Source organism: Nomascus leucogenys, chromosome 14 (assembly GCF_006542625.1).
Source record: "Nomascus leucogenys isolate Asia chromosome 14, Asia_NLE_v1, whole genome shotgun sequence".
NCBI classification, from domain to species: domain Eukaryota; kingdom Metazoa; phylum Chordata; class Mammalia; order Primates; family Hylobatidae; genus Nomascus; species Nomascus leucogenys.
Window position 1 is genome coordinate 73,137,358 of NC_044394.1, and position 21,141 is coordinate 73,158,498.

Here is a 21,141-nt window from a genome sequence, read left to right on the forward strand (position 1 = left end):
ATGAATGAATGAATAAATGAGCAAGTAGGTGAATGATTCTGAGGTCTCCTCCAGCTTTGACGGCCTGTGACCGTGTGACTCCTGCATATGCATGAACACACAGACACAGACACTACACACATGCACAGACACACATACACACTTGGAGCAAAGAGGGATGAAGCCTGCCACACTGCAGGTGGTCCTAGCTGCCTGACCTCCCTTCCTCACACACTGACACACCTCCGTCTTTGTTGACCTGTATTTATTGTGCACCCATTGGGTGCATAGCCTAGCCCTAGGCCCTGGCCGGAGACCCAAACATGGCCTCCAAGGGCCAGCCTTACTTTGTGGAGGTCCAGGCCCCAGAGCTGGTTACAAGCATGGGAAGGGAGGAGGGTGGCCCGGCAGGAGGGCTGAGGAGGCAGTGCGTCAGCCGGCTGGCAGCAGCGGGTAGCAGAGGCCCTCTCTTGGCGGGCAGCCTACTTGCACACTTGGCTGAACAGAGACAATGGTGGCTGCTCCCTCCGGCCCAGCCTCCTTCCTACAGGCAGAGCCCCAAGTCCATGAGTCTCCGGAACCTCCCTCAGAGAACAAGCCCAGCTGGGAGGCAGCCAGAGGGCAGGATGAGGGGATTTCCCAGGGGAGAGCAGCAGAGACCCTCTGAGCTGCCAGAGATGGGGAAGGGGTCCAGGCACCCCACAGGAAGGAAGCTTTAAGGCGTGCATAGGAAGGAGCCCAGTAGAGTCTCTCGAGCCCGGCCTAGGCCTCACCTGGTCGCCAGCCTCCATCCCATCCCTCACAACTCTCCTGAGCTGTGGCTCCTGCCAGGCAGACCCCTAAGGGAAACTGTCGCCACCTTTTACCTGTCTATCCTCTCCAGTGGTCGAACCTAGAGAACCTCCTTCCCTGCTGTGTTGGAACAAAGACTCCTTGTTCCCAGGGTTCCAGGGTTCCCTGCAAAGCTCTGGAGGCCCTACCCCTCCCAGCCCTCACTCATGCCTCAGCTCTGCTCTGTTGATGAGCAGTTGCCTATGTGTGACTGTTTCATCTGCTTCAGGGGAAAGGAAGACTGTAGGGGGAAAAGAGACACAAGGAGACAAAGGCACAGGGCCCCACAGCCGTGCGGAGCCCTTGAAGCCCCCCGAGGTCCCTGCCCAGAAGGCTGTCCCCTCAGTGGGCAGGACCTTAGCCACCCTGCTCCCTGGGTCACAGGAAGCTGGTTAGGAATTTCTCAAGAGTCCCTGATTCACTCTCCTGGGGCCTCCCCAAGAAAGTCACCTAATTCCCAGAGCAATACCATCCTCGGGGCTGTGGCTCCCCTGGCTGGGCTGCCCAGGGGCCTCTGCTGTCCCAAGCTCTCCCCCAGAAGCCAAGGGCACACCACATAAGCACTGGTTCTCAAACAAGTGCTGAGTTCCCAGCAAGTCTAGGAAATGACGCCACTCTGGATTCTGGGGCCTGGAGGGTGACATGGGCTGAGCTCTGGGAGGAAAGTCAAGTCCTCAACCTCACTCTTCCCTTGGGTGCGGCCAGGGACTGGGGCTGCAGAGGGACTGCTATGGGGGTGGTGGGGAGCACAGCAACAGTGAGCACAAGAATGAGGGCCACAGGGAAACAAGGTTTGTCCTTCAGCAGGGAAAGGAGGTGCCTCATCCGTCATGGTGGACTCATTGAAATAAGTCTCCTCCAGGGAGGTCCATCTCAGGTCTACCCTAGAGCAGTGTCTCTGAGGTGGTGCTGGCTTCACAGCTGATTGCGGTTCCGCTTGGGGATGATCTTCCGGTAGGTTCTGCGCTCTGAGATGTTGCGCTTCACCTTGGCCGTGGTGGGAGCCTCATCCTGGTGCAGGGTCGGGCTTGAGTGGGACTTCTTCAGGCTGAGCTTGGGCTCCCAAGTGCCTCCAGCTTCCCTCCCCAGCTGCTCCTCCCACAGGTCCAGAGCATCGGAGGGGCAGTGCAGGCGGGCCACCAGCAGCTGCACGTAGGTCTCGTAGCGGGTTTTCTGCAACACACAGGCCCCACCACCTTAGCACCATCCTGGCTCCAGGTTGGGAGGAGGCTAGAATCATGAGGGACAGCTGACAGGTACATGATGCTATGGCAATACAGACCTCGACAGAAAGAGGGCTGGACCAACAGTGAGTGTCAGTATAATGCTTGGGCAAGCAGACTGCAGAGCACACCTCTGGATACTGTTATAATGACACATATCAGCCCAGCCCTGTTCTAATAATAACCAACCCCTTGGAGTGCTGTAACTAACATCCCTATGCCATGTTCCATCTTTGAGGCACTAAAAGATGTGTCACCCACTATGCCTGAGATCTTTGCAGCCCTACACGCAAACAGCTCACATCTGTACAGCCCTAATTGCATCTAAATAGCATTTTAACAATTGGCATCTGTGGAGCATGATGCTAACTACCCTCATCTGCTTAACACTGTACTCCTAAGGCCCCTGCAGCTAGCATCCTTGGGATATGGTTTCCAGTTTACAGAGTGCTTCCTCACCCTCCATCCCATTGGATCCTCATGCCAGCCCTGGGAGGGGGAACAAATCATTGTGGCAGGGAGGGCTGGTGCCTTGCTAAAGGTCCCAGCTGGTTAGTGGGAGGAAGAGGTTGGGTCCTCACAGCCACGCCCTGAGGCCTCTGAGAAGTGGGGAGTTCACAGCCATGGATACAACCAACAAGCCAAGGGATAGTCTGGGACCTTGAAAGACAGGTAGAGGGGCTGCATGCAGGCACAGCGGGGACAGGCAAGAGGCGATGTTGATTCCCACTTCCTGGTCTCTGCCTCTGGGTGGCCTCTGATTCCCTCTATTTTCACATTGCATTCAGCTACCCTTCCTGCCCAGTGGACCCTCACCCTAAGCAGGCACCCAGGACCCCTGAAGCAGGCACCCAGTGTTAGGATCCCAGATGAACTGACATGACACCAAAGCAGAATTGGGGAGTGTGGGTGGATGGGTGAGGGTTGGGGGAGAGTAAGGGATAAAACATTTAAACACGGGCTGTAAAGTCAACAAAAGTCATTACTGGCCAGGGGCAGTGGATCACACCTGTAATCCCAGCACTTTGGAAGGCTGAGGCAGGCAGACCACTCAAGGCCAGGAGTTCAAGTCCACCTTTGCCAACATGGTGAACCCCTGTCTCTACTAAAAATACAAAAATTGTCCCGGTGTGGTGGCTCACACCTGTAATCCCAGCTACTCGGGAGGCTGAGGCAGGAGAATCGCTTGAACCTGGGAGGCGGAGGTTGCAGGGAGCTGAGATCGAGCCACTGCACTCCAGCCTGGGCGACAGAGCGAGACTTTGTCTCAAAAACAAAAAGAAAAACAAAACAAAAAAAAACCTGTCATTTCTTAGTTAAGACCATAAATGGGGCATTTAGAGCAGCATGTAAATTTACCAGATTTGGACGAGTAGCTTAATTTTTCTGTGCCTGTTTCCTCATCTGTAAAATGAGGATAACAGTACCTACCCAGAGCTGTCAATTGAATGAGACCATCCATGCAAGGAAGACAAGCTCCATAAATACTACCTATTAATATTTGGTAGGTATTAGAAGGAACAATTGAGCTAAAATATAGTTTTTCCTTCAACTTGGGAAAAGCCAAATATACTCTTAGGAGAAAGAAAACTATAAAATAACGTCTGCTATGGGTGTTTCCAGACAAACAGCTGCTATGTGCCCCCAGGACAAGAGGTGAAAGGCCTAAGTGCATGGGGACACGCGGATGTCCATGTGGGAGCCCCTGCCCTTTTGCAGATAGCGCACACGGGCCCCGCCTTCACACAAGCGCCTCTCCCCGCCCGGCGCGGTCAGGGCAGTGACGGCTGCAGGGACCGAGGCAGCCACGAGAGGGCGGAGAGGGTCCTGCGCAGCGGAGGGGAGGTGGGCTCTGCGGCTCACCTCGTACTCCAGGTACTCCTTCCGCAGGCGATACTCCTCCAGCTCGCGGCTACGGCCCCGCCGCTCCGGTAAGTTCCTCTGCAGATCCATCAGGTCGTCCGAGGCAGCGTCCAGGCAGTTCTCGTGGGATCGATGCTGCTCCTCCTGCGAGCAGCAGGCGGTGAGGGACGCTGTCCCGGGCGTCCTGTCCACCGCTTTCCGGGCCCGGGTGTGCCGCCCTGCTGGTCACCTCAGTTCCCAGGCCAGGTGCGCAGCCCGCCTCCAGCCTCCCCGAGCTAGTCCTGGGGCTCCAGGTGCACATTCCCAATTCCACCGTACCCCACCCCTTCCCGGAGGCCATACCAGGGAGCTCTGGGCGGGGCCCACAGGCAAGATGGGCCGCACGAATCTGCGCTGGGAGCCCACAGCGGCGGGGAAGGGTGGCGCGGAGTGCGTGGCCGCAGCCAAGTTGATGCGCGCGATCCAGGAGCTCATCTCCTTGGCAGTGCTGGGGCAAAGGAGGTCGTTGGTCCCCGGGGACACAGAGTCGGTCCTGTCACCCTCCTCCCGCCCCCTTCTGTGGCTGTTTGCACAGCTGGCCAGCTGCTCAGGACTCAGCCTCCCATAGTTAGAGCCCTGCCACTAGCAGGGCACTCGACCTCTGACCATGGCTTTCTTATCAATAAAGAGGAAAATCTGGAGGCCGGGTGCGGTGGCTACGTCTTGGCAGGCGGATCACCTGAGGTCAGGAGTTCGAGACCAGCCTGGCCAACATGGTGAAACCCCGTCTCTACTAAAAATACACAAATTAGCCAGGCGCGGTGGCGCGCACCTGTAATCCCAGCTACTCTGGAGGCTCAGGCATGAGAATCGCTTGAACCCGGGAGGCGGAGGTTGCAGTGAGCCGAGATAAGAGTCACTGCACTCCAGCCAGGACGACAGAGCGAGATTCTGTTTCAAAAATATAAAAAATAAAGAGGACAATCTGAGGTGACAGATTTTATAACAAATGCCAGATATGATCAATCATTAGCAACTTCCCGGAATCCTGTGTTCTGAACTGGGAGGCTTTATCCCACTGACAAGGAAAAGGCATACTTTGCTGGCAAAGTTGTCCAAGGATGGGGAGGAAGCAGGCAATGCCTGGGCTTCATCCCTGGTCCCCAGCTCCTCTTCCTGCTGCCGCATTCTAAGAATTTCTGATCAGTATGGCCATTCCCACCAGGACCCCCTGGGGCCCACAGGCCTCAGGTGTCAGCAGGGTCAGGGGAAAGAGAACTAGGGCAGGGCCAGGCCTTGCCACAGTCTCCCACCCCAGGGACTTACGGTGCCTGGAAGAGGTACAGGCGCCAGTCAGCCGTGCGCAGCTGGAAGACGTGCGGCTTCTTGGTGTAATGGGTGGCAGGGGTGGCCAGCGAGTGGTGCACCCCGACAGGCTCATCCACCATCTGCCCCACCAAGCTTTCCCCCTCCAGGCAGTGGTCTTCTCCCTGCCACCAGTCACAGGGGCTCAGAGAAGAGGTTTTCATCAGCTGCCCACCCTCCAGACAGTTCTGGGCCTCTCTCAGTCTCCCATTCTGACAGGGGTGTTGCCTCCTTTCCTACCTTCAGGAAGTAGAGAACCATCCCTCGCAGTAAGGTGTGGAACATCTTCCAGCCACGCTTGCCCCATGGTGCTGTTCCAGGAACAGAACACAAATGTAGGTGGGGACACCAGCATCCAGACACACTCAGACACACGCAAGTGTGCATATGCCCCCTGCCCCTCACATCACCTCCAGTCTCTCACCAGGATGCACACAAATGCAGAACATGCCAACACAAGAAAACACATACAATCGTAGACAAACATATAGAGCCTCTCCACACACGGGCAATCTCCCCTGGAAACAAAACCATAGAACCACTCACATCCAAATATAGATATTAGTACAGATCATCTTCTCTCCAACTCCAAACACACACCCACTACCCCAAGTAGTGGCAAACACCCAGGCACAAACACAACTCCTTCCAGACAGCTTTCTAGTCCCTGCAGGATGATCTTGACCTTGCATACCCATCTAGAGGGGCTCAAGGGCGCAGGGCCCAGCTTTGGGGTGTCCTTCCCTGTGTACCCCACTCTGAGCACCACCTGCCCTCTTTTCCCCCTACCTCTCCACCCTGGTCTTGTGTGGTGAGATCCATTCTAAGCTCCTTGGACAAAAGGCAGCCCTAGAGCCCTGGCGGCTTCACAGCCAATGCTAGTTCCCATCCTGGTCACCCCACCCTATTCAATCTGTGCTTGCACATTAGTCTGCTGAGATCACCACTCTGGTCATGTTGGTGCCCTAATGAAAAGCCTTCAGCTGCCTGCGGAATAAGGCCCAAATGCAGGCCCTGGCATGTGTACCTCTCTTTCACACACCCCATGTTCTGAGCAAACTCAGCTTGCTGTTTTCTCTGTGGGGGATGCCCTCTGCCCAGCTTCCGAATTCCAGACCCTCTTCTCCTCCAAAGTTCAGTGCAGATACCATCACTTACCAGAAGCCTTACCTCTCCCTGTCGCCACATCCCGCTTCCAAAACAAAACCAAAAGCCTTTTTCTCCTCACTTGATTCAGCCCCTAGACACTCAGCTCTTGCTACATTTTTTTCCCAGACATTGACACACTTGTCTAATCTCTACCTTACTACAGGGACTCTGGGGCCCAGGAAAACTAGGCCTGTTTTGTCTGGGTTCTCCTACCTACCGTCTAGTGCCTCACACAGCATCCAGCACATGGCCACTGTTCAGTATGCATTGAGGAAGGAACATGGGCTGGCTGCCTGTCCTCAATGCTGGCGGTCTTTCTGCACACCTGTGCATGCATCGGCACAGGTCCCTGAGCAGGACCGCTCCCAGCACGCCACCCTGTTTGTGGGCAGCAGACACTCACTCTTCTTGCCGTCTGCATCTTGATGCATCTTCCGAGCCAGGATGCCCTGCTTGTAGGTGGGCACCGTGGGATCCTGAGCCAGCTGAAGGAAGGGCTTGCTCATCTTCCCAGCTGGCAGGGACGGCTGGGCCTTCTCAGGTCTGGCTGCGTCTTCTTCATCCCTGAACATCAGAGAATCAGGCTGGAAGTGCTGACTACGCAAAGACCACTGGGAGGTATCCATTGCCTCCCAGAGCCTTAGCAACCTCTCTTTTCCTGGGAAGCCACACCCCAGGACCCCCCACAAGGAGTCCTCCTTCAGAGTGAACCCATCAATTCCTGAAAATGCTGCCATACCCCACGCCCCGCTACCTCTGGCCCTCCGGTATTACCTGGGCTCCTCTATCTCTTTCCCCAGAGCCCTGCCTCTGGCTTTGCCCCACTCTGAGAGGAGCACTATCTGAGTTTCTCTAACTCTCGGGTGGGTGACAGAGGGAGGACAGCCCAAAGACAAGGGAGAGGGGTGAGGAGGAGAGGGGAAAAGGAGTCTCACTCACATGGCCCACTCGAGCTTCTCACTGCGGATAGACCAGTAGAGGGCCTGGAACAGAAGCACACAGGTGGGCAGGGGAGCCTCAGGGCTGTGGAGCCTAAAGTCTGTTTGTCTGGCAGAGGTAGGATAGGGGCATATGTACAGCCTGCCTCCTCCACCCACAACATAGGTGCCCTTCCTCCTTGAGTAAGCAAGCATCCATCCATCCATCCATCCGTCCATCCATCCATCCATCCATCCATCCGTGCAACAAAGTATTTCTGGAGTATTTCCCAGTGACAAGCACTATGGTGGGTGCTAGAGACATAAAGATGACCTGCCGGGCACGGTGGCTTATGCCTCTAATCCTTGCACTTTGGGAGGCTGAGGCAGGTGGATCACTTGAAGTCAGGAGTTCGAGACCAGCCTGGCCAACATGATGAAACCCCGTCTCTACTAAAAATACAAAAAATTAGCTGGGCGTGGTGGCGCGCACCTGTAATCCCAGCTACTCAGGAGGCTGAGGCAAGAGAATTGCTTGAACCTGGGAGGTGGAGGTTGCAGTGAGCCGAGATCACACCACTGCACTCCAGCCTGGGCAACAGGATGAGACTCCATCTCAAAAAAAAAAAAAAAAAAAAAAGATGATGACCAAGGCAGACAAGTCCCTGTCCTGCCCATGCTTAGTGAGGCCTTAACTAGTTCTCATGGAGGAGAAATGAATTACCTACATGGCATCTTACTGGGAGGGATCTGATGGAGAAGAAACTGGCTGACCAATCCCCACAATAAATGTGCAGTAAATGAATGAATGATGCGCTAAAAGTTTGACGTATTAACGTATCTCACTTGCTTCTATAGCTCTTGCGGTGCCTAGCAAGAAGTCTGGCACATAGTAGGTGTTCAGTAAATGTTCATGAAGTACAGCCATGTACCATATAACAGCATCATGATGGTTCAGTCAAGGATGAACTGCATACATGATAGTGGTCCCGTAAGATTATGATGGAGCTGTCCTTTACAGGTGTATCATTTTTAGTCTTTTCTATCATGTTTTTATTGTACATTTTCTATGTTTAGATATACAAATACAGCACTGTGTTAGAATTGCTTGCAGTATTAAGTACAGCAGCATGGCATACAGGTTTGTAGGCCAGGAGCAATAGGCTATCCCATCTAGCCCTGGTGTGCAGTGAGCTGTACATCTAGGTTTGTGTAAGTTCACTCTATAATGTTCACACAATAGTGAAATTGCCCAACGATGCTTTTCTCAGAACACACCTTCATTGTTAAGTGATGTGTGACTGTGATGAAACAGCAAATGATTTTAATTGCTTATAACACACATGCTGTGTGCCAAGCACCATGCTGAGCACTTGGCAGATTTTATTTCATCTTGAGAATGGCATGGTAAGTGGTTAATACCCTCAGGAAGAACTTGAGTAGGCCAAGAGGGGTCAAATTGCCCAAGACTAGAATTCAAACTCAGGAACACCAGGCTCCCAAGTCTGAGCTCCAGACTTTCACCATGTGTAGCTTTGCTCTTCTCAGACTTTGAAGGGGTAAGAATGACTTGAAAACTCAAGAAAATATTTTAGGGGTCCCAGTCTCAGAGAGTCTGATTCAGTAAGTCCAGCACAGGGAGCCTGCAGATTTGCATGGCTAACAAATTACAAGATGTTTCTGATGCTGCCAGCCAGGGACCACACTTTTACTAGCCCTGCAATAAATAAGCCCTGTTCTCTCAAGGATATTTTGGCAAAGCCAGTCCCAAGCTCAGCATCTCCCTTGGAACAAAGAACCAAGGCTCCAGGTCCTACATGAGGCTCATAAGAAGACCCCGTGGCACATACCTTCAGCAGCTCCTTGGGGAAGTTCCCGCCGTCCCTCAGCCCATTCAGGTTGGTTATGAATTCCTGGCAGCTCATGCTCTTTCCAATGTTCTATAGCCACGGAGAAGTGGGATGACTCGAGCACACACCCCATCCCAATAGAATAACCCCCAGCCAGCCACCATGGAACCCTTTCCAGCTCCCCAGGCCCACATCCCTCAGGGGTGTTCCCTGCCCGGTCTCAGGCCTCTGGTCTTCTCCTCCCCGCACCCCTTGCCACAGCCTCAGTTCCCACAGGGACTCTCTCCACCGTCTTACCTGTCCATGCAGGTCCGTGTTAAGGAGCATGATTGCACATGTCAAGGTGTGTACCGAATCTGCCCCAGAGATAGGTGAGTGGAGAGAAAGCTCATTGGAACCAGGGCTCCTGTTTCCTCTGCCCACACTGCGTGGGGTAACCTCAGAACCCCTGGAATGCTTCCATTCTCCACAGCCCCCAACACACTCCCACCAGTTCACTGTCACCTACTGAACTCCCAAGCAGACATGGGTACCCCAAAGTTTCCCTGCTCTGCTGTCAGGGCCAGCCCCTCCCTACCTACTGAGGGGAAGACCCCTGGATTGCAGTGGTGGAAGCGTCTGGAGAACTGGTAGAGGATTCGCTCCCGTTCCTGAGTCTCCCCACTCAGCACCAAGGCCTGGAGGAAGCTCCTGCAAAGGAGGGCCAGGGTCAAGGAGAGAGCCCAGGAGCTTAGGGCCAATCAGATCCCAGCCTCAGGCTGGTGCCATTGCCCCATGCCATCCTCTACAGCCTCCCCAGAGAGGGCCCAAAGACATTACCGGAGGGCTCGGTCCAGGCTCTGGCCTCCAAACTGGAAGAAGGACAAGTACTCCTCAGCCACAGCCCTGCTGAAGTCATTGCTGCAGAGGGAAAAGGGGCATGGAGTCTGCACCAGGGGCCTGGGCTGGGGCCACAGATGCACTGGGGCCCCCAGGGCCTGCACACATTATGCGGTGGGGGTGAGCAAAGGAAGGGCGCAGGCACGCTGGGCCTTGGGTCCTGACAGGACAAGGGGGCAGCCAGGGTCTGGTATGCCCTGCTACCCCATTCAGTGTACACTGGGAGGCACTGGGGGAGACCTGTGAAGTCTGGTTGGCAAGGCAGTGGGGCCCAAGGACCAAGGGTGTGGAGAAGAGGTGATGCGGTGTGACCATGACTGAGAGGAAGCAGCAGATACAGTGAGGGTATGGGGGAAAAGTTAGGAGGAGAGATGGGAAGGGAACCGGGCAGGGACAGGAAGGGGAGGGTGGCCAGTGGAGGGAGCCCTTCAGCAGCTCCTCCCTGGCTGCCTCAGCCTCCAGCCTTCCCCAGGCTCAAAGCCCCTTACTTCTTCTGCAGGTATGCAGCCACTTCAGACTTCCGGAAGCCCTCCAGGTGATAGAGGCGTGAGGCCAAGTTCCAGGCTACCTTGTTGTTCCTGACGCCATTAGCTAGCTTGTCTCCAGCTAGTGGTCTCTGGCCTTCCTCTGGGGACTGTGCTTGGGGCATAAGGCTCCCAGGAAGCCTAGAAGAGTTCATCGGTGTCCTCAGATTCTCACTTGAGATAGACATGCAAGAGCTCTGGGTCAAGGGTTCTTGCAGGTCAGTTGTGGCAAGAGTTCCCTGAGCTCAGTGCCTTGAATGGTGGGGCCTGGAGAAGCTGGACCCAGGCCCTCACTCAGGGAAGAAACAGAGTCACAGCCAGACTAACTTAGCCTGGCCTGGGACCAGGAGAACCCCGAGAGGAAGGTATTCATGCAAGGTCTCCAGGTCTGGGGCCCTGCGCTTTCTCAGGTAAAGCACAGCCATGTTCCTAGTTTATCTCACCTCAGGTTGCAGGTGCATCCCTGTCAGGCCCCTAGCATTGTCTTCTCCAATGCAAGGCATGTGGGATTGTCTCCCTCACCTGTCCTGCGGTCCTCCTATACCTCCCTGTCCCTTCCCCACCTCCCAGCTCTGGCTCTAGCCTCCACTCCTAGATCTGGAGCCAAGAAACCTGTAAGGATGGGCTGAGAACAGGAAGCTAGGTGGGCTCTAGTAATGGCAGCAGCTGAGGTAGTTCAGGAGGTGGTCCTCAGCCTCTCCCTTCCCCCACCTAGCAGCCTGGATGACAAGGAGACTGGGTGGTGACCTATGACCCAGTGTGAACAGGCCCGGGTGACCCTCAGCCGACTCAGAACCTCCAAGTCCAGCACTAAGACTCTCAGATGTCACTCAGTCCAATCTTTACCTGACTCTTCTGCTTCCCCCACAACGTTACAATCAAGTGTGGGGTATTCTAGTTATTTAAACATTCATTATCCAAGTGACACAGTTAGGAAGTTGAATTGGTAAGCAGAAGACACCATAATATGAAAACATTCCAGGGGGCTGGGCGCAGTACTCACGCCTGTAATCCTACCGCTTTGGGAGGCCAAGGCAGGTGGATCACTTGAGGCCAGGAGTTCAAAGCCAGCCTGGCCATCATGGCGAAACGCTGTCTCTACTAAAAATACAAAAATTAGGCAGGGTGGTGCACGCCTGTAGTCCCAGCTACTCGGGAGGCTAAGGCAGGAGAGTCACTTGAACCCAGGAGGCGGAAATTCCAGTGAGCTGATATTGCGACACTGCACGCCAGCCTGGGTGACAGAGCAAGATGCCATCTCAAAGAAAAAAAAAAAAGAAAACAATCCCTGATAAACAGATATATAACATTAGAATTCACTTAAACACCCTCACTATCTAACACAGCTGAGTCAGGGTTAATGGGAGGGTTAACCCCATGCCCATCACAAGGTCCTTGGGTGATGGCAACAGAATGTCAATCAGTGCCAGAAACCAAAGAACCATCTTCCTTATGCATCTGGAAACTAGGCTGCCCCGTGGAGAGGTTCAGAGGCTTGGTAGCCAGAGAAGTTCCAGCCTCTGAAAAGGGAGGGTTCTTCATGCCAAAAATTAAAGGTCACCCAACCCAAAACAGAAGTAAGTAAATCTAACTAAAATGAGAACATAATTTCATAGTAAATAATGAAAAGGTTTAATTGGAGCTTTATCTCCGTAAATGTACAAATGAGTTTATTTAAATCTTATAGTAAACACAATGCCTAAAATTTAATTTTCCCAGCACGAGTTTTCTGGCTGGATAAGACATCTTGTATTCATGCTTGATTTTCACAGTAAGATCATAAAGGCCATTAAAAACAGTAACAGGCTGGGTGCAGTGGCTCATGCCTATAATCCCAGCACTTTGGGAGGCTGAGGTGGGAGGATTGCTTAAGCTCAAGAGTTGGAGACCAGCCTTGTGGTCTGCTGGGCAACATAGTGAGACCACATCTCCATAAAAAATAAAAATAAGTAAAAATTAGCTGGGTGTAGTGGTACATGCCTGTGGTCCCAGTTACTTGGGAGGCTGAAGTGGGAAGATCACTTGAGCCTGGGAGGCTGAAGCTTCAGTGATTCATGATTGTACCTCACACTCCAGGCTGGGCAACAGAGTGAGATCCTGTCTCAAAAAAAATAACAATAATAACAGCTATTTTGAAATATAATTCACATACCATCCAGTTCACCCATTTAAACTGTACAATTTACAGCCAACTGATCTTCAACAAAGCAAACAAAAACATAAAGTGGGGAAAGGACACACTTTTCAAAAAGTGGTGTTGGGATAATTGGCTAGCCACAAGAAGGACATACTTTTTCAACAAATGGTGTTGGGATAATTGGCTAGCCACAAGAAGGAGAATGACACTGGATCCTCATCTCTCACCCTACACAAAAATCAACTCGAGATGTATTAAGGACTTAAATCTAAGAACTGGAACTATAAAAATTCTAGAAGATAACATTGGAAAAACCCTTCTAGACATTGGCTTAGGTAAAGATTTCATGACCAAGAACAAAAAGCAAATCCAATAAAAACAAGGATAAATTGCCAGGACTTAATTAAACTGAAGAGCTTTTGCACGACAAAAGGAACAGTCAGCAGAATAAACAGAAAACCCACAGAGTGGCAAAAAATCTCCACAATCTATACATCTGACAAAGGACTAATATCCAGAATCTACAATGAACTCAAACAAATCAACAAGAAAAAAACAAATAATCCCATCAAGAAGTGGACATGAATAGACAATTCTCAAAAGAAGATATACAAATGGCCAACAAATATATGATAAAATGCTCAACATCACTAATGATCAGGGAAATGCAAATCAAAACCACATTGTGATAACACCTGACTCCTGCAAGAACGTCCATAATCAAAAAATCAAAAAATAGACATTGGCATGGATGAGCTCAATAGGGAACGCTTCTACACTTCTGGTGGGAATATAAATTCATACAACCACTATGGAAAACAGTGTGGAGATTCCTTGAAGAACTAAAAGTAGAACTACCATTTGATCCAGCAATCCCACTACTGGGTATCTACCCAGAGGAAAATAAGTCATTATAAGAAAAAGATACTTGCATACACATGCTTATAGCAGCACAATTCACAATCACAAAAATGTGGAACCAACCCATATGCCGAACAATCAACGGGGGCATAAAGAAACTGTGGTGTGTATGTGTGTGTGTATATATATATATACACACACACTATTATATATTCAATTATATATAATTGAATCACATATATGATTGAATATGCATATATGTTATTGAATATATATATATATGATTGAATACTACTCAGCCATAAAAAGGAATGAATTAATGGCATTCACAGCAACCTGGATGAGATTGGAGACTATTATTCTAAGTGAAGTAACTCAGGAATGGAAACCCAAACATCTTATGTTCTCACTTATAAGTAGGACCTAAGCTATGAGGATGCAAAGGCATAAGAATGACACAATGGACTTTGGAGACTCAGGGGTAAAGGGTGGAAAGCGGGTAAGGGATAAAAGACTACAAATAGGGTGCCATGTATACTGCTCTGGTGATGGGTGCTTCAAAAACTCACAAATCACCATTAAAGAACTTATTCATGCAACCAAACACTACTTGTTCCCCAATAACCTATGGAAATAAAAATTATAAAAAAGAAAGAAAAGAAAATTCAAGTTAAAAAAATAAAATAGGCCGGGCGTGGTGGCTCATGCCTATGATCCCAGCACTTTGGGAGGCCGAGGCGGGCAGATCACAAGGTCAGGAGATCAAGACCATGGTGAAACCCTGTCTCTACTAAAAATACAAAAAATTAGCTAGGCACAGTGGCAGGCGCCTGTAGTCCCAGCTACTGGGGAGGCTGAGGCAAGAGAATGGCGTGAACCCGGGAGGCGGAGCTTGCAGTGAGCCGAGATCATGCCAGTGCACTCCAGCCTGGGCCACAGAGTGAGACTCCTTCTCAAAAAAAATAAATAAATAAAATAAAATAAAATAATAAAGTGAGGTCAGGCACGGCGGCTCAGGCCTGTAATCCCAGCACTTTGACAGGCTGAGGCTAGTGGATTCGAGAGTTCAAGACCAGTCTGATCAAGAGTTCGAGACCAGCCCGGGCAACATGGTGAAGCCCCCTCTCTACTAAAAGTACAAAAATTAGCCGGGCATGGTGGCACATGCCTGTAATCCCAGCTACTCGGGAGGGTGAGGCAGGAGAGTCACTTGAACCCGGGAGGCAGAGGTTGCAGTGAGCCAAGATCGCACCGTTGCACTTCAGCCTGGGCAGCAAGAGCAAAACTCTGCCCCAAAACAAAACAAAACCAAAAAATAAAGGGTACAATTTTATGATAATTTATATTTGCATACTTTTTTTTTCAAAGTTCTCCCTCATCTAAGTATTATTTTAGTAACAACACTAATTGACTAGGTCATTTTTAAAAGCATATTTTAGGGCTTTGTCAGTTGATTGTTCGAGTAATTCTCTTTAGATGTGACAATTTGTTCTTTATTTTTATTTTCTCCTTTTCCGTTGTTCACTGGACAATCTCTTTTGGTTTGTGACTTGTCAGTGGTTTTCCATGTGATTTGTGAGGTCTTTCAGCATCACTTTCACAGACCTTATGAAATCATATGTTTTTTGCCAGGATTTGTAATTACACTTTTCTGTTAGCTTCTGTTGTGCTTCTCCTGCATTGTGTAGTGTTCATGAGCCTCAAGAGGCATTGAGAAGTCACCAGCAAAGACCCTGACTCGTCTGTGTTAGGTGGAGAGGGTGCTTAAGTGAAACCTAATGTTATTTGTCTGTTTATCAGGGAACGTTTTCATATTATGATGACTCCTGCTTACCGGTTCAACTTCCTGTGTCACTTGGATAATGAATGTTTAAATAACTAGAATACCTGATTGTAACGTTGTGGGGGAAGCAGAAGAGTCAGGTAAAGATTGGACTGAGTGACATCTGAGAGTCTTAGTGCTGGACTTAGAGGTTCTGAGTCGGCTGAGGGTCACCCGGGCCTGTTCACACTGGGTCATAGGTCACCACCCAGTCTCCTTGTCATCCAGGCTGCTAGGTGGGGGAAGGGAGAGGCTGAGGACCACCTCCTGAACTACCTCAGCTGCTGCCATTACTAGAGCCCACCTAGCTTCCTGTTCTCAGCCCATCCTTACAGGTTTCTTGGCTCCAGATCTAGGAGTGGAGGCTAGAGCCGGAGCTGGGAGGTGGCGAAGGGACAAGGAGGTATAGGAGGACCGCAGGACAGGTGAGGGAGACAATCCCACGTGCCTTGCATTGGAGAAAAAATCCCTGGGGGCCTCACAGGGACACGCCTGCCACCTGAGGTGAGATAAACTAGGAACATGGCTGTGCTTTACCTAAGAAAGTGCAGGGCCCCAGACCTGGAGACCTTGCGTGAATACCTTCCTCTTGGGGTTCTGCTGGTCCCAGGCCAGGCTGTCAGTCTGGCTGTGACTCTGTCTCTTCCCTGAGGGCCTGGGTCCAGCTCCTCCAAGCCCCACCATTCAAGGCCCTGAGCTCAGGGCACCCTTGCACCTGCATGGACTGCACCATTAGGTCTATGACATGAACCACTGCTGGTTCCTGCTAGTCCCGTTAACATGACTCACATTCAGCCAATTAGAAAACAAAACGCCTTTTTCAGTGTAGAGATCCCAGGGGCTGACAGTCTTGAGGCAGCATTCTGGGACAAGTGGACATCAAGGTTGGTTTCTTAGTTGGCCTATTCCTACCTCCGGTCACAGTTCTGGGGTTACACAATCCTATGTTGGGCCCCAAGATCCATTCCCTCGGTCCCCATCAAACCTCTACTTGATGAGATCTGAGCCAGTGCCCCAGGCCTAGGTTCTTTGGTGAATGCGTCCCAGATACCTCCTCAAATTCAAAGCAGTCCATAATCCCCACATCACAAGCTCTGACCTTGCACTTCCCTGGCCTGCCAGCATGGCTCCCGTTTTTCTGGGCAGGCACACGCCCTTGCTCAGGTTCCCTGGACACCTCCTCCCCTTCCTCCTCTCCTGGTCTCCAGCTGTGGATGCTTCTTTTAAGGTCCTGCACCAGCACACTCAGATCTCGCCTCCACATGTATAAGTATCTGCTGTTTTGTTTCTGATGCCTCTGAACCTTACGGTCTTTCTCAAAACTCTTCCTGGTACCCAGTCATATAATTCTTGCTGAGTAAATATGAGTATGTTTAATTCCAATGTGCATTTCTCACCCTCCTTCCAGACTAGAATATTCTTAAATGCATCCATAATTAGGAGCATGAGAGCCAGTTAGTCTGAGACTTACTGTTCTGCAGAAGTCAGGTGAATGTCAGGCTGGACGTCTCCAGTCTCTGCAGGCCTGGCTGTTCCTTCACTCTTTACTTCCTCGGCTGGTTTGGGGGCCTCCCCTGCCTCCTCTTTCTTCAAGGAACTTGGCTCTTTCCCATCCGTCTCCAAGAGTGAAGACTGTGAAGCATCTAGTGTCCACTTGGGCAAAATGCCTGAGCTGTGGTGTTGAAGTTGCGGGCTGCCCTCCTGGGACGATGCAGGGCTGCGCCTGGGACCAGGGCCTCTGCTCTCAGATTCTGGGCTGCTAGGCTCTGGAGAAGAAGCTGGGCTCCTCCAGGGGTAGGGGGCCAAGGTGCAGGGAAGAGATTCCTGGGGTTGCCCAGCCTCCCTCTCATCTGAGGAAGAACATGAAGTGAGGCGGGCACAGGGCAGGAGGCAGGAGAACAGCTTGGGCACCACCTCCAGAGGCTCCCTCCCTGGGGCTCCTCCCCTGGAGCCTGGCAGCATGCCCTGTCCTCCCTCAGGCAGTGACCTCTCCCACGTGCAAAGGCAGCAGACAGCGGGCTGCCGGGACTCAAGCCTCCAGGCAACTAAGGGCTCAGGACCTTTGCTAAACCATTAAGACCCAAGGGTAAGAAATGCCGGGCCTTTTGTACGTTTCCCTCATTTACTTTTAAAGAGGCAGGATTTAACCCCAAGTCTGCCTGGCTTAAACACAATATAATAGGACCCATTAATGGCAACCATGGATCCAAGAATGATCTTTGTCCTCACTCCAAATTCCAAATTCTCCCAGGACCCAATTTCCCAAACCCCCTTATTAGGTCTCACCTCTGTCCTGGGAGTTAAGAGTCACCTGGGGCCAAAAAGGACCTCCTCTCTGCCAGCCCTCAGGGCTGAGAGAGGCCTGTTGAGAGAGGCAAAGGCATTCCCATGAGCCCTGGAGACACAGAGAGGTGGATGGGGGAGAGGCCAGGCAGGGAGAAGGGGAAAGGAGGGGAGGGGAAGGATGCCATGAGTAGGCAGAAGCCCCTCCGTCCTCCTCCCACCCAGGCTGGAGTCTCGGTTCAGAAGGGGAGTCCTGGATGTGAGAAGCCCCACATCCTAGGATTGTTGGTGCTAGGCCCTGGAAATGAATGGGCTCATATTCCTCCTCCAAAGATGGAGAAAGTAAGGCCCAGAAAGGGGAAGCGACTTGCCCAAGGTTGCACAGGATGTGCAGCAGGGCCAAGATCAGATCCGACACATCTTGATTCCCAGGTCAATGCTTCGTCCACACACGGTGCTGCAGATGGAGCAGGACCAAGCCTATCTCCCTGAGAAGTCTAGAGAGAGACAGAGGAGAGAAGGAGAGGAGAGGTGACTAGAGGAAAATTGTTCCCAGGGCCTTTCTCAAATCCCATGAAGCCTCCTCCCTTCACAGTCTGCCCAGATGGCCCTGCCTCAGGTGGTGCCAGCCCAAGGGGGGGCTGTGTTTTAGGGAGGGTGATAGCCCCAGGCACTGGGCTGGGTGGGCTCTGCCTTCCCAGACAGGAGCCAACCTGCAACTTATAGCATTCCCAGGCTTCCCTCTGAGAAGTTAGTGCTTAGAGCAAGAAAGTCCATGGTGGGTGCAGTGGCTCACTTAATCCCAGCACTCTGGGAGGCCCAGGTGAGTGGAACACCTGAGGTCAGGAGTTCAAGACCAGACTGGCCAACATGGTGAAACCTATCTCTACTAAAAATACAAAAATTAGCTGGATGGGGTGGCACACACCTGTAATCCTAGCTACTTGGGAGCCTGAGGCAGGCGAATTGTTTGAACCTGGGAGGTGGAGGGTCAGCCAAGATGGCACCACCGCACTCCAGCCTGGGCAACATAGCAAGACTCCGTCTCAAAAAAAAAAAAAGTCCTGAGAAAATGGACCTCCACAGGCACAGCCTTAACTGCCCCACACTGGGGGCCCTGGCCCATGGTGGAGGGGACTCCCATCAGTACCCAGGAGCTTCTCTGATCTTGGGGCTCCAGTGACAGAGCTGCTCTAGGTAATAGAGCTGCTCTGGGTAATAGCTCTTCATTGTTCTCAGGGAATTGAGAGATTAGAAAATTACAGCCACACTCTACCATATTGAGTCTCCTTATCTCTTAAGGAGAGGCCTCCCTGAGAAAACTGCGTTCCCTGTTGTCTCACAGAGCATATCCCCATCCTTAGTTGATATTAAGAATCTCTGCCATTGTCATATGGGCCTGATCTATTGACACTGGACGGGGGGAGAATGACAGATGGTGAGCTAAAAGTAACAACCTGCTGAAATCTGTCAAGAAGAGAGAGGACTGGACTTTTGAAATAGGCATCTCTCTGTTAGGGGCAGAGGTCACCCTTGCAGGCTGAGTGCTGCCCTGTTACGGTTGGGAATGTCTTGGAGGTGGGAGGGGAAGAATCTGAGAATGGCCTGGAACATGCTGCAATTGGAGGAGCTGTTTGTTCTCCAAACGTATCTAGGCATAGCCCCTTGGAGCTGGTGAGATAGAGACATTTGTGGACTTAATTATATCAGCTGACATCATGGCATTGATAAAATGTCCTATCATTCTGAAGATAACACTGGTCCTGATTTTCTGCTCTATTACCCTGCTATATACTGATGCAGGTTATTCCCAAAGCTCTTAGCATCAGAAAAGAATGTTCTGGGCCTGGTGACCCCCAAGGAAGACCCTCCCTTCTGTGTTCCCAGTACAGCCCCGGTTGGTACCCAAGACTGGGCTTACCTCACTCTCCCCCTGACCAGGAGGTGCTGCAAGATCCCCCTCAGTGGCAGCCACTGAGGCCCAGCAGATGGAGTGTGGTTTATAGACTGGCACAGGGAATGGAGGGGTACGATGCCCACTGCTAGCAGCGCCGTCCCCCAAATCCGGCTCACTTTCCAGCTCCCACAGCACTGTGTCTTCTGGGAGGGGAGCCTCCAGAGTCGCTGGACTCTCAGGTCCAGTCCTCACATCTGCATGGGAGTCTGCAGCCCCCCAGGAAAAGCGCTCTCCAGAAGCACTGTTCTCTGAGCAAGGACTCTCCAGGAAGAGGGGGTTGCTGAAGAACATGCTCTCCTCCTCAGCTCCCCACTGTGGGGAAGAGTCTGGGGTTCCCTCTCTCAGCCAAGCCTGGCCCTCCCCCTCAGGCTCGCTGCTGTCTTCCCCTGAGTCTTCATTCTCAGGTGGGCTGGAGTGCAGGCCCGTGTCCCCGGGGAGGTCCACAGGGGGCCTGGGGAGACAGCATTTCAGCCCAGCCTTGAGCCCTTCCGTCTTCTCCAGCTCCTCCTCCAGGTCTAGGACACACATCTGGGCCTGCAGGATGCCTGCCCAGAACACTACCTGCGTGGACGTGCTCCGGTTCTGCTGTGGGCTCCCCGGTAGATGGCTGGTCACAGGTGACCCTGGTGATGCTGTGCTCTGCCTGTGCTCCCCCTGGGCAGAGCAGCTCCCCAGGTGTGTGAGCTCCACACCGGAGCCCCAGGGAGGAGCATCTTGTCTGGTAGATTCAGGAGGGTCAGTGGCCCAGGTTTGCTCCTCACAAGGCTCCGGCAGATCCTCATGGCTGCACGTTTCCCTCGGGCACTCTCCTGGGTGGGGCTCCAGGCTGTCTCCCAAGTACAGGTTGAGAATTTCCATGGGCTGGGGGTGGTCAGAAAGTCTGTAGTCACCCATCATCCACCGAGCAAAAGCTGCGCAGGAGTCCCCCGGAGCATCTGCTTTCACAGTCTCACCGTGTGGGCTACAGGGAGCACTGGCCACTGGGGTAACTGGGAATCCATATCTACCCTGGAAATGCCCAAAGCAAGTGCAGGTTAGGGAAGGGCTGTCAGCCTCTGGAGGCACGTATGTAGTGTGTTAGATGTGTTTGGAGTGTCTTCCCCATCTATGCCTGCTGCTCCTTAGCACTGCCCTCCACAACCCTGCTGGGAGTAAACAGTGTACCACATACTCCATCTGACCCCACAATCTCTAAACTTGCACCAGGGCAGCACCTGCCCCAAAGACACCCATCTGTTGGCTGAAGGTAGCCCATGTGGCTTAGCTGAAAAGAACAAACTGGCCAGATCAGATCCTTCTCTTGGGCATTTGGATTGGAGAGTGTGGAGACCGAGGTGGTTGGCAGCAGGAACAGAAGGCGGAAATGCCCTAGGTATCAAGGAAGCAGCTGCAAGACACAAAGGACATGTAAACCAAAGCATGTGGGAGCCAAACAGACACAGACTGGAGGTGAGGAGAATGCAACAGACTCATGGAAGAAGCAGGCACCCATAACACGAAGGCCACAGCCTGCCTTGCTTCC

At 52.0% G+C, this 21,141-nt stretch overlaps 1 protein-coding gene across 1 annotated transcript in view; it reads right to left on the bottom strand.

Moving 5' to 3' along the window:
* Positions 1 to 227: 227 nt before the first annotated feature.
* The window catches only part of PSD4 (pleckstrin and Sec7 domain containing 4), a 28,802-nt gene continuing 7,888 nt past the window's right edge, over positions 228 to 21,141 (bottom strand). The window contains exons 2-17 of the mRNA XM_030827577.1: positions 19,584 to 20,627; positions 18,034 to 18,159; positions 17,666 to 17,741; positions 16,851 to 17,229; positions 10,524 to 10,700; positions 9,976 to 10,056; positions 9,734 to 9,846; positions 9,454 to 9,512; positions 9,157 to 9,246; positions 7,329 to 7,372; positions 6,793 to 6,953; positions 5,481 to 5,551; positions 5,202 to 5,365; positions 4,239 to 4,383; positions 3,897 to 4,040; positions 228 to 1,983 (exon numbers count right to left, since the gene is read on the bottom strand). Coding sequence (XP_030683437.1) covers positions 1,726 to 1,983; positions 3,897 to 4,040; positions 4,239 to 4,383; positions 5,202 to 5,365; positions 5,481 to 5,551; positions 6,793 to 6,953; positions 7,329 to 7,372; positions 9,157 to 9,246; positions 9,454 to 9,512; positions 9,734 to 9,846; positions 9,976 to 10,056; positions 10,524 to 10,700; positions 16,851 to 17,229; positions 17,666 to 17,741; positions 18,034 to 18,159; positions 19,584 to 20,516 — 3,021 coding nt within the window. The 5' untranslated portion in view covers positions 20,517 to 20,627 and the 3' untranslated portion in view covers positions 228 to 1,725. The remainder of the gene's footprint in view (positions 1,984 to 3,896; positions 4,041 to 4,238; positions 4,384 to 5,201; positions 5,366 to 5,480; positions 5,552 to 6,792; positions 6,954 to 7,328; positions 7,373 to 9,156; positions 9,247 to 9,453; positions 9,513 to 9,733; positions 9,847 to 9,975; positions 10,057 to 10,523; positions 10,701 to 16,850; positions 17,230 to 17,665; positions 17,742 to 18,033; positions 18,160 to 19,583; positions 20,628 to 21,141) is intronic.